The sequence below is a fragment of the Limulus polyphemus genome, unplaced genomic scaffold (assembly GCF_000517525.1).
Source record: "Limulus polyphemus unplaced genomic scaffold, Limulus_polyphemus-2.1.2 Scaffold3823, whole genome shotgun sequence".
NCBI lineage: Eukaryota > Metazoa > Arthropoda > Merostomata > Xiphosura > Limulidae > Limulus > Limulus polyphemus.
In genome coordinates, this window is record NW_013669433.1 from 65,682 (window position 1) to 79,256 (window position 13,575).

A 13,575-nucleotide genomic window follows, 5' to 3' on the forward strand; every position below is an offset into this window, starting at 1 on the left:
ATATTTTTAATTTCATGATAAGTTTTATGCACTTGGCTCTAGGCTCGGTAATACCACACCATGCCTTTACTATAGACTTATTATACCAATACCCGCTATACTTATAAGGTTTCACAGCACCCTGCCTCCCAGTGGCATAGTGCTATGTCTGCGGATTTATACTGCCAGAAACCAAGTTTCGATACCCGTGGTTAGCAGAGCAGCTTTGTGCTTAATAACAAACAACAACAACCTCACAGCACCCCTGCACCCAGTCACTAAAATCATAATGAGCAGACAGTTATCGAACTGTTCTATCTGGATAAATGCATTTTGGCTTTTATGACTCATGCTATTTCGAGAAATTAAGATAAATCAAACTTGACGTGATTGCTTGTAGATCCACGACTTTATTGGGTACAGGGTATATATTATAATATCAGTCATATCAAATTATTACTGTTGTTGCCCCTACATACTTTACTTAGAAGATGTGTGATTTTAGGTAATAAGCACGACCGTCAGTGCCTATTTGTAATACATTTTGATTATGTCGATGCTAGTGTCAAGCATGGAAGTACAACAGAGATCGCTGATGTTTAATAACAACGCTGGGTCGACGTCGCCTCGCACCAATCCGACGACCTTGCAGCCGAAGGTCCCACCCGTGATTATCGATGGATTTTACCCACCGACAGTCGTTTAATTTATTTTACGAAAGAACCCAAATTCATCCATTGATGCATACAAGGGAAAACTACCACGTAGGGGAAGGATTCTTATCCAACCCCTCACAATCGACGGCTTTCACTACCTCTGTTCTCCAACCAACAAAAAGTAATACAAAAATTTTTTCTGTCTTTCTTAGGAACGTAGCGACCAAGGACACCCAACAAACTCTAGAAGTATCAACACAATCCGAAATTAAAGCAGTCCACGGGATCCGATCACGAAAATAAGGCCAACTTACAAATTTCCTAAAGATAACTACCTATTTCAACTATATTCTTACTCACGGATGCGTTTTCTATTTTTAACATTTCAGAGCTGAAAGACTCTACAGAAGAACAACACAACACAAAAACACCTCTATTCCAACACGCAAGCAGACAGACAATCCACCAATCAATACTTTCAAGACCAAACACATACAGACTAACGAGACAAACCAGGAAATCCAAACAGCAACTAAAGAAACCACACCAGTTTATGACCAAGAAACTCAAACAGAACCAGCTGAAGTCTCAGAAACAGAAACGATGACAGAAACCCCCAAGAAAAATAATCAGAAGGCACAGTTCCAGCCAAAGCAAAACAGGAAAGCTATTCAGACTGACCCACCGACGATCCAGGTACCAATGACCACGACACAAGTGAAGAAGAGTTCAATATCTATGTATCAACATTAAATCAGAAAGTTCAAATTACTTCTCACTGTATTTGCACTAGTGCTTCTTTTCCTTAGTTTCAGGTTTCCATCTCTGATACTGGTTGGGTAAATTATTAGGCGCTCAGCCAGTGAAAGTGGATTTTCTCGGGGCACTCTGTTCCCCCCACAGCAAAATTCTCGGCATAGGATACGCGTATCCCCGCCGTCCTGAATAAGATTCGTTTGTTTCCTTCTCATAAAGCCTGGACGTGTGGTACGACGACCACTCAACCAACGAAATGCGGCCTTGGCTTTGCCTTCATTGCCTCGACCTTATATTCTTTGCTATCTTATGAATGATCCTAAACTGGTTATTTCGGTATCTAATCTTGTAAACCAAGAATCAAGTAAACATGTATGTACATATATGCAAATATATTTGCATTTTCGCATAATTTAAACGCTGGTTTAATAAATCTTTCACGAGTGGAGCGAAGGAGGATATCAATATCTCTGAACACCTCAGTCTGGGAAAGTTTCTTTCCACTTTAAAATTAAATCTCTGTCACTATTTTTTTCGTTTTTCGATAGAAGTACATTTGTTGGAGATCTTGTATACGTACCTGAGAGCTGGTTGTGAATGTTGGATATAACTGATAAATTACTCAACTTGTACTGTTGTGCAGGTAGCAATACCTAAGATGTTTTCAATGCAGTGAATGAAAAAAAAAAGGTGGAACATATGTATTATTTCAATTAATCTGAAATAGAAACATCCATTTTTGTACGCACTGAAACCCCTAATGAACTGTTGATATAACTGGTCATTAAATTTGAAGCCATTCATAGTAACTACTGATTGAACTAGTTTAAAGAAAGTCTCAGTGTCAGGTATGGTGTATCTCTTCTGTTCAGAAAGTTAATGAGAACTAGCAGACTATCCTTGAATAGAATTACGGTAAGTGTTACATATCCACGATAAAGATGTATGTAAAGATATAGAACATAAATAGAAAAATACGCTTAGAAATGTGTTTCAACCTTTTTTTTTGTGAAATGTTATTAATGCTCCCCAACAAACCCTATATACAATGGAAGAAAATGTGTGGAAGCCATGTCTACGTTAGCCACATACACACGGACAGAGAATGTTTTGAACCCACATCATATAGAAGAAGATAAGGAATGTGTTGATGCCACGTTTACCTAAACCGTATAGACAAGGGAAGAAAATGTGTGGAAGCCATGTCTACGTTAGCCAGAGAATGTTTTGAACCCACATCATATAGACGAGGATAAGGAATGTGTTGATGCCACGTTTACCTAAACCATATAGACAAGGGAAGATAAGATGTTATTGATACGTCTGCTTAAATCACAATATCCTTTGTGAAGCAAATAGAAAATATTTAAAACAATTAACATTTTAAAATATGAAACTATCTAAACAATATTTATAACGTGAAACACAAACTTGCAAAAATACATTATCATAACTTTCAAATTGATAAAAAATTATATTATTAGCCAAGAGTACATTGCTAATAATAATTGATAAACTAGTTAGGAGAAAAGTGATGGATTGAAATAATTTGTATTAGTAATGCGATTAAATTCTGATTCATTCAGAATACTAAAATTAAAGTGCAAAAAATGTGAAAATTTAGAGGCAATGATGAATTGTGTAAGTTACTTGGACATCCAGTGTGGTTGAAGGATTTCTTTAAACTCCAAGCGGTGCAGTTTTGCGTCTCCTTAGCCAAGTCGGGACGATTAACACAGCTGAAGTCATCATTTGATGTTTCGTTGTAGCACTCTCGCACTCTGGTTCTCAAGCCGACAGTACACGGTTCTGAACACTCACTCCACTCCAACCAATTCCAAGATAAGATCTCCTCTGATAAAATAAGATTTCAAAGAGTTGATGTGAAAAGACGATATATAATAAAGTATGCACATTTTATGATGAATTATTTATTCATCGTGAATTATAATTCTACATTAGGTGTTATTTACCTTGTACAATTTCTTGTAAATATTATTATTATATAAAGTATTATTCTCCTTAATTAAACAATTATTTTACATAATAAATGTGGAGATATTAGTATTTTTATTTATAATTTATTAACTTGTAAATCACCCCTTTCACAAATAAATTTATGTTTATCCTAGTTGATGTTAGAAATGCATTTTTAATTTGGTGTTAAAAGAACAAAACCAAAAACTAAAATGTATAGGATGTTTCTACAATCAACAACTAAAACTTCGTGAACATGGTTTCAAACTAATTTGTTGAACACTTTAACATATCCCGTCATTCCCTTGATACACATATTATGTGGAAAATGATTTCAGGTTAGTAAAAAACGTAGAGGAATGAAAGAATCTTGCTATATATTAAACCTAACCAATACCACCCTTAGCATTAATTTAGACTGTATCAACTAACCAGTAGCACACTTAGCATTCAGCTAACCAGTTCTACCTTCAGCATTAATTTAGAAACTACTGCCTAACCAGCGTCACCATTGCATTAATTTATACTCTACTAATTAACTAGTGCCACACTTAGCATTAACATAGACTCTAATACAGCTTGGTTGTTTTTTTTTTGGTTTTTAATTATGCACAAAGCTACACAAGGGCTATCTGTGCTCTGCCCACCACGGGTATCGAAACCCGGATTCTAGCGTTGTAAGTCCGCAGACATACCGCTGTACCACTGGGGGGCTCTAATACATCTAATATACGACACATTTTTCAAAATACCCATAATTTGATATAGCACTTTATTATAACATTTTTATTTACATTTATTTTTAATTACGTTTCAGTATTTTGACAAATTATTGCAATGAAATGTAACTCTTTGTATTTCATTTCTACTTTTTATCTTCGCATTGCCGTGCCTTATTGAGGCTTATTTTTCTATCTTACTCTCATCATTTTATTAATTATTTTAATCCAAGATCTTAGCGAGTTCCTTTTTAAGAATTATTCCTACACCTTTATTATTTTTATACCTGTCCTGACGGAAAAAAAAGAAGCAAATCTTCAAACGCGTTCGATATTTTATTTAATTGTTCTGATCATTTTGTAAAAATCCACGGTGGCATAGTACTTCAAAATGATTGCAGTTTTCAAACTATTGTTAACATATTTTTCATTATTATCTCATTTACTAGGCAGTTTACTGAATATTTTTTTTTATTTTCAGAGTTAACAGGGCTGGTGTCTGGCACACCTGTATATCTCTACTAGCTCAGGGTCTACTGTCTACTCGTTCACTTCATTAGTCTGTAGCGTCCTTTTCACCTGACCCGGTTGTCCCCAAATATAAATAAAAGTAAATGAACAGTCGGCTTTAAAACAAGCTGTAAGTTAAAAATAAATTATATAAGATAGAAACACGATCGAAAAGAATATTTACTTGCATACAAAAATAAGCCAATGGCTAATAAAATAGAGTATTTATTAATAACTTTTGATCAAGCTAAATACATAGATTAAAGCTATAATTTAGCATGGTAAATAATGTAGTTAATTCTAAATGCCGCTCTATTTGGAGTATTCAATATCACAAAATAAAATACTTTAATTCTCAAAATGCAACGATGAACGGTTGGATGCTCTCGTTATACTGATATTTTCGGCTGTAATACCAAAAATACCTCATGAGGCGTGTCCAGCTTAGGAGAATAAGGTTTGTCTGAAGTCCATATACCAAACTACAATGCAAAACAATTTTCTTAAGTAGAAAACAGTATGATGGTAAATAAATAAAAACACGTGTATGTACATATACCAAACAGTATACTCAATAATGTTAATGAAACTAACTTTAAGGAAAGAATGAAATATAAAGCTACTTAGTAGACAGGTAAAAACAAGTGTTTTGCTTCATATACATTCACTGATTTCCTGTCCCAAGAAAAACATGACACCAGTATAAGCAACATTTTATATAACCCTCCCTAACAACTGCTAGTGACCAACGAAAACCCAGTTCTGACAGGTTAATGTCTAAAATAAATGACTAAACACATTACCGTTTATTTATAGAGTCAAGTAGTTATAGATATATATATTATAGAAATATTGTTTATGCGTACAAAAAATACCAAGTTCAACGAATAACACATTTGCTCAATAAACAGTAAAAATGTTAATAACAGAATTAAAAATAATCAAAGAAAATGCAATAACTTCTCCAAACATACTATGAACTACATCTGTAAACAATGAATTCGACCTAAAGCAATATCTTCTTTATGTACACTTGTTTAGTTTTAAATTGTGCAGCAGAAGGAAGTAAAAAATATAATTCAACTCATAAAAACCAGCCTGAATGTATTAACGATAATAACTATGAAGATGGTCACAGCAATGAAATATAACAACAATAACAAATACACCAAGGAAAGTTATTTAAAGATTTTTAATAAAACTAAACTATGGACTAGATTAAAAATATATGTTTAAAAATGCACTAGGCCTAATACTAATGTCTTATGACAAATATAATTGTAGTAATTCTTCGCCGGCTTGTAAAAAGCGTACACAACTGTCATTATATCAAATTGTTTATATAAACAGTGTTCTAACCATTGCTGTGTTTATTGTATCCCAACCGGCCTGAAAAGCTCTGGATTGGGCGAAATGCGTTGTCGGCAATGGATATACCTAATACTAATGTTTTATGACAAATATAGTTATAAACTAATGATGTGATAGTATACCATATATAGAGCTGTTACACAACTTGTGATAACCAGCGGTAGTTTAAACAAATGGCAGGTAAACTATAATTACTTCGTATTCCACAAATGTAGAGTAATGGAAGAAGTCTTATATTTGAAGATCTTTCTCTGGAAAACCTTAGTGAAATGCTTCTACTGTAATCATGTTCTTGCAGTCTATAGTTAACAACATAAACAAACTAGAACTGAATCAAGGATGCTCTTTAGAAAGAAAATCAATTTTGTCTATTCACCTTATAAAAACTGATAGCGATGAGCAGAAAGAAATGAGATAGTTAACGGAAATAGGCCACTAAATAACTACCAGAAGAGAAAGGTTGATTTTGACAGAGAAGGGATAGACAATAAAGATAACCCCTATATTTAGAATGATTATATCTTTTTATGTTTCGTTCTAAAATTTTGGAGATTTTCGAGTTACATATTTGGATTTGCTCTGATGCTTATGTAGCAACCATCTTGAACTTCTAGTAATAGCTCCGATTTTCCAATATGTGAGCTTCCAAATCAGTTATGGCCTTGATTTTAATGGCTAAGCTTACAATATTAGAGTTATGGAATTTAGTAGTATCACTTGCAATAAACGTAAGATGAAAAGAGGCTCAGTTAAGCTATAAAAATATGTTTTCCCTAATAATCCAAATTAAGCTTTATTCAGCCTCCTGAGAATGTTGTTTTTCCCTTTTCATAACTGCCCTAATCTAACAATTTCTATATTAATTAAACATATTCCGATTCTTCTCTCAGATGTAACCTTATCTTAAACCCCAACCATCTATTTATAGGTTATAGTACATCATGACAGAAATAAACCGAGTTACCCATAAACTGGAAGTAATGTATTTTACGGCAATAAGATTCTAAAGAAAATTAATCCTCAGTATTGGATCATAAGATTCCTTATCTCACACTAATAGTTGTTCTCTAACTCATGAAAACATCCCTTGCTAATACGTTTGGTGAAAACATAAAATAGGTTGAAGGCTTGTATGTTCCACATTTCTCAAGAAAAGCATATTCATTTTCTTTGACATAGCTAAGATGCCATGTATCCAGCCAAAGCCAGTCCACGTTGTCATCAGCCAAGAAGGGTAAAAAATATTTACCATCAGCAAGACAAGTGTTGTAGAATCGTATAAGCAAACCAATTTAGATGGGTTGTTTTTTCTTTCATATCCAGAATAGAAGACTAAAATCATATTCATGGCTGGGCAACCTATAACTTACACTCCTGTAAACAAGCCTAATGACGACAGATATTAATGCCCTGCCTGTACTCCTGGAGGTGATACGTTATTGGTCAACTTTGCTGATTATAATGATGAAAACCAAAAGGTCAAAGGAATTAGCAGTTAGTAAACATCACCCAACTTTCATATCATTCAACATGGTCCTCTAGGAAAAAATAGTGCAGTTGTTGGATGCTAGACCTGACTGAAAGAGCAAGTTTTGCACCCAGATGTTATGACTATATGTTGTCATGGTTGCTTTTAGGGGTGCGGGTGCATCTGTAGAAAATTATGGAATACATTATGCCTGAGGGCTAGATTATACTTGTGTATATGGAGCTATCGTCCAATGCTCACACTATAAATGCTGTCTTTGTACAAAAACATAAACGTATGTAGTTCTCTATAAAATGATCTTAGAGAGGTTCTTCAAGGAGAATCCGCATCGGGAAGAAGTATGTTTCAAAGCAACAACTGAAATAGAAACATTTCTTTCTCATAATAATAAACACAGGAAAGCTCAATTGGAAAAATGTGCAAACGCTCATCTTGTTCAAGCTTTGGTCAATGAGAATATGTCGAAGATGTTTCAAGAATGCCATGTTCAAAACCATGGTGAACTATCTACACAGAGTGGACACAATTCTCTTTTTGTGACAACTACACAGAGTGCAGACCCGAAACTTCACCTTGAAGTTAGAGAAACAGCACGATATTATTTGGAACTGACAACACCAAATAAAACAAACTATAGCCACACTACACCCACAACATATATGCTCTCTGCCCCAAACCCTGGGGAAACCTGAAGTAAGCAGCATACCTGTCACTAAGAATGACATCTATTTGCTTTGTCGATGCAGATCATGTTTTTGAATATCTGAACCATTTAATAAAATATCACTTTGATCTGATTGGTATCTCAAACAATACAAATGCCAAACAGCAACTCTTTCTGGCTACACCAAAACTGTTACATAGGTATATCTTATGAGGTCAAGAGTTAGTTTGATCTAAAAGAGTGCATACAGCCTATTGTGTAGCTTTGTGCTAAAACAAACAAGTTGCCTTCAGAAAATAATGATGTGGCTAGTATTCAATTACCACTTTGGCTACATTTGTAGGTGCTGCATATTGTTTAGAAGGCATTCAAATTCAGGACATTCTATAACTGCAATGGCATCTTTTCTGGAACATTTGGATGAAAATAACAAATTAACACCTACTCTTGAAGCCTTTAAAAAGCATATCCTGAGAGTACATATCTAGAGCAGAGTATGTGGCCAAGCCAGAATTACTATGAAAGTGCCTTGGCTTCTTCTACAGGACAATTTATTTATGCACACAGATTGCAAGCTCAAGCCAAAAACAAAAGAGGAACTCTAATCACCACAAACTATCATACAGATAGTCAGATGTCAATGTAAAACTAACTGTTTATCACAGAGATGTTTATGCAAGTCTAAGGGTTTACCAATCTTTACCTGAGCAGCGCACAGTTCGAGAACGATAACGACTTTGAAATTCGTAATCTAGATAGTGCTAACAACGATAATTGTAAGCTATATGTTACTTTAGTATTAATAAAACCTGCGAGTATTTAGAATAAATTAAGTAGATATATTTTGATGTTCACTGATATTGGAGGATACATTATAGACTATAAGATAGCATTAATCAATTTCTAATCTATCAAAATCGGTGACATCTTCAAACACAAAAGACTTACAAAAATATAGTTTTGTAAATTTCCAAAAAATTTAAATTACACAGGGCACATTGAAAATCATAAGTTTTATTCAAGAAGGTTTGGATATGGAACAGAATATTTCCAAACCAAATGATACTGGAAACTTTTTTCATTAACTTCAACAAAACGAGAATGGGCACTTGAATCAAACATTTATCATTGTATAAGATCGAATGACTGCTGTTTTACCTTGAGCTTTGCACTTTAAAAAAGTCTGTTTTTTTGTCACCTAAACGACACCTTGCACACACAATGGGCATAGCTGCGGACCAGAGGCAGCACCTGTCACTTGAATACTGAACTGAATCCAGGGATAGACTCCTAATCTTATAAAGCACGTACAACTTAAAGTGCAAACCATATTTGGCAGCATCACGTCTTCAACTTCGAATTCCCAGTCTAATACGCTGACCAATAGGCCAAGCTCAAAACATCATTTTAGATTCCTATATACATTAAGGATAGTGATCCTTCTTGCAACTTGTCTTTCCAAATTAGAGTTTCGTTAGATCATTAATGGATATTACTCATGAAAAATCACATGCATTTCACCAGCAGCAAACTCACGGCTGTTCTACCATTGTATGATGCAGATTCATCCAAAATGCTCATTTCTTATAATTACTGATTAAATCTGACGTGTCTAAACTATTTCCATAGATAGAGTCATTTACGAGAAACACTTGATAGAGTACATTATCCATACTTTGAGAACGTTACCTTCCAAGAAGACGAGAACAATCCCTCATATTTGTTTTCATTCAAGCAGAAATGATTGTCGAGATTCCCGGGCATTGCACTAATACATTTATATCTTTGGGTGTTTTTTCAAGTGAAATCTCTATTCGAAATTTTAGGATCTAAGAATAGGCATTAGAAGTGAACTGCAAGGAACACTGTCTAGAACATATTATGGTTGCACTAACTTCATAAATAGACTGCATTTACATTCTGATTGAGAATGAGGATAGATAAATTGTACACCTTTCGTGACAGTTTTTAAACATTCTGTATCAAGTACAAACTGTCCTGAGTATAATTTATGGCTCTCAATGTGCCCCTGGTAGTTTAAGATATTATCATTTTAATATGAGGACTTCTTTATAATCACTCTGTAAATATGTGTAAAATACGTCACTGCTCACCAAACTCAAGGTAAACACGGAAATAATGCATAAGTATAAAATTTCTTATATACTATGCTAGAAAGTCCTAAATATGACAGATAGTAATGGTACATTTTCTAAATATATCTATATGCAGGTCCACTTTAAAAGAGAAATTCAGTCCCGGCTCCTAATCGGGTAGGAGGGATGAGACATATAATGGGGTCAAAAACTAAAATAAGTCTAGAAATATATTGATGGATGGTATTGAGTTGAGAAAGTCTATGATATTTCAGGGGTCCCCTGGCTCTTCACTATACCGCATTAAAGCTGGCCCTGAGCAAATTACTTAATTGTTTCTTTTTGGGGTTTTATAATGTGTTTATTTATATATGTCAGCAATAATCACCGCCTCTAAATAAAGGAATTTTCTAAAAACAAGTAAAATACTTGTGATACCTCATATAAATATTGAACTCCACACGTTCAACCATCTTTGTGATACCTCATATAAATATTGAACACCACACAGTTCAACCATCTTTGTGATACCTCATATAAATATTGAACACCACACAGTTCAACCATCTTTGTGATACCTCATATAAATATTGAACACCACACAGTTCAACCATCTTTGTGATACCTCATATAAATATTGAACACCACACAGTTCAACCATCTTTGTGATACCTCATATAAATATTGAACACCACACAGTTCAACCATCTTTGTGATACCTCATATAAATAATGAACACAACACAGTCCAACCATATTTATACACACAATAAATCATCAAACCATTACAAACGATATTTGCACAACCATTAAAAACGCTCTTTGCACAACCATAAAATACGCGCTTGTTTATGTAAAATTAAACAACTTTATAAGAAAAGCAAATTTATCAAAGTATTGTATACAATTTCAATTTTGTTAGGAATATTAAATGCCAAAGGTGATTTTTAGAATGAATAAAACAGGTCGTCAAAATCTCACCATCACAAGTGTGCGTGTTACAGTCAGTTGTCTTGGTTTCCGGACCTGTACAATTGGCTCCTCCATACTGAGGAACAGGATTAGTGCACGTGCGTACCCGTTCTTCTTTTCCTCCACCGCAGTGTTTAGAACAAGGGACACTGGACACAACACTCCATTCTGTCCATCCTCCATCAACCGCTGGAAATAGTGTGAGAAGTATAGTAAAACTTTAAATAAAACTGTTTATAATCCATACTCTAGGAAATAACTTTTCTCATGCGTTACCATAAAAAAGGAAAAACGTTGAAGAAATATAATCTTATATTCTTAGAAGAGTGCTACAATATGATGTACTCGTTATTAAAATATATTGTACTGATTAGTATAGTGGCTTGTGAAAGCAAATAACATAACCATCAGCATACCACACCGAGTGTGAAAGAAGACATTGAAACATTTGCTACACAACAGTAATGTTGTTCTATATTTTAAAACTATCTTATACCGGTATTGGAAGCTTATTATAGGCTAGCGTTTTGGATCAAATTATAGAACAAACGATAACTGGTACCGTTTGACAGGATATTAAGCTTGCTGTCCCAAATATGATTAGCCAAAATATAAATTGTTTTATATAGTTACACTCCAATTAAATACATTACAAACTATATATTATTATCGATCTTAATAGGTATTGATAGAGAAATGCCATTATTCAAATTAAAATAGGTACGAATGATATATCTACCAAATAATATGTCTTAACAGAGTTTTATACTACTACGTATGTGCAAAAACATTACAACGATTGCCCAAAGTAAACCATTTGTATACATGAATAATAGAAAGGCAAGGATAGCTAAAACAAAAATTAAGCATTTACTGTTGAAACTTCTTTTGTAATCTTTGGATAACTGTGAACTGAGTTTTCTCCCATGTGTATGTAGAGACGTCCTTTATGTACAAGACATGTGCAGATATGTTTTTATAATATCATTTGGTTTCAGTTTTCCGCAAAACATAAACCAATATACATTTACGTTCGGAGATTGAGTATAATGCATTATTCAGGCATTCGGTTTAGTTTCGTTTAGTTTAGAGAAAGGTTGAATATAGGAGAGAGAGATATAACGTGTTTCTCAACCTCAGGTCTGTCACAACCACTTTGCTGCTATGTGGAATTAAAAAAACGTACAGAATATTTTGCGATAGTTTAGGGAGGTAGCGAGACGGCCTTTGATTTTGAAAGGGTTAAGAAACGCTGCCTTAAGATATATATATATATATGCCCTTGACAACAAGTGTGATCTTGACAGGATGATATGGGAGCGGCGAAATTCTTAAACAGATAACATGGAAATCCGTCAGAAATTTTGTAAATTCCTATTTTTTGCAGGAAAGAGCAGATAAACGTATGGTATTACGTGTCTTAAGTAATGTTTGTTTGTTTGTTTGAAGTTAAGCACAAAGCTACACAATGGGCTATATGTGCTCTGCCCACCACGGGTATCGAAACCCGGATTCTGGCGTTGTAAGTCCGCAGACATATCGCTGTTCCACTGGAGAGCAGGTGATGTTAGTGATCATAACTAGTTGGTTATTTGGTGTGACAACACATACATATCAATAGTGCTGCTGTATTACTAAGTTTGTGAAGACATTATCATTGACACTTTCATGCATGCAGGTCATGAAGGAAAAAATGAACAAATAAACAGAGACTTAATTCCATTCATGAAATCACTAACTGTGCAGGTGCAAACATTTATCAATATCTGTCTACGGTGCCTTAACAAAGATGTGACAGCACATGTTCTCTGTATCGTACTAGTAAACGTTGAGCAATTAATATATCCTGGAGGATAATTAGAGTTCCATGAAACAGTTTTCAATTTTGGGTGCGACACAATGATAATATGACGGTTGCAAAAACTTTGCTCTATAACTGTGTGATATGAAAAAATAAAGAATATGTTGTAAAATACACAGTACAATGTACACAGCATGGTCACGAGTAGATAGACACCACCTTTCCAGAAAATATAAAAAATTTCAGTCATATTCACATGAATTGATATATTTATAATCTAATTAATATCTACTAAATCTTCCTTTCGCTTCGTGGAGTTCGTTGATCTCTTGGGGCATCGTGAGAATCATCTCGTCAATTTTAGATTGTGGGATTTTCGCCCACTCTTGCTTCAAAACTTGGAGTAGATCGCTCTTCGAAGTTGTTTTTTTTTTGTTTTTTGTTTCTTGACTTGCCGGTCGAGTATGGCCCAGAGGTTTCGATGCAGTTCACGTCAGGAGATTGGCTCGGCCAGGGCAACTTCTGGATACCATTTTCTTCCTGCCACTTTTGGGTGTTTCTAGCAGTGTGACATCTTCCTGGAACG

At 34.4% G+C, this 13,575-nt stretch overlaps 1 protein-coding gene across 1 annotated transcript in view; it reads right to left on the reverse strand.

Moving 5' to 3' along the window:
• Positions 1 to 13,575, reverse strand: part of LOC111088464 (putative adhesion G protein-coupled receptor E4P) — an 85,613-nt gene that overhangs the window by 50,434 nt on the left and 21,604 nt on the right. Inside the window, exons 2-3 of the mRNA XM_022398675.1 lie at positions 11,198 to 11,377; positions 3,042 to 3,245 (exon numbers count right to left, since the gene is read on the reverse strand). Of these exons, the coding sequence (XP_022254383.1) occupies positions 3,042 to 3,245; positions 11,198 to 11,377 (384 nt within the window). The remainder of the gene's footprint in view (positions 1 to 3,041; positions 3,246 to 11,197; positions 11,378 to 13,575) is intronic.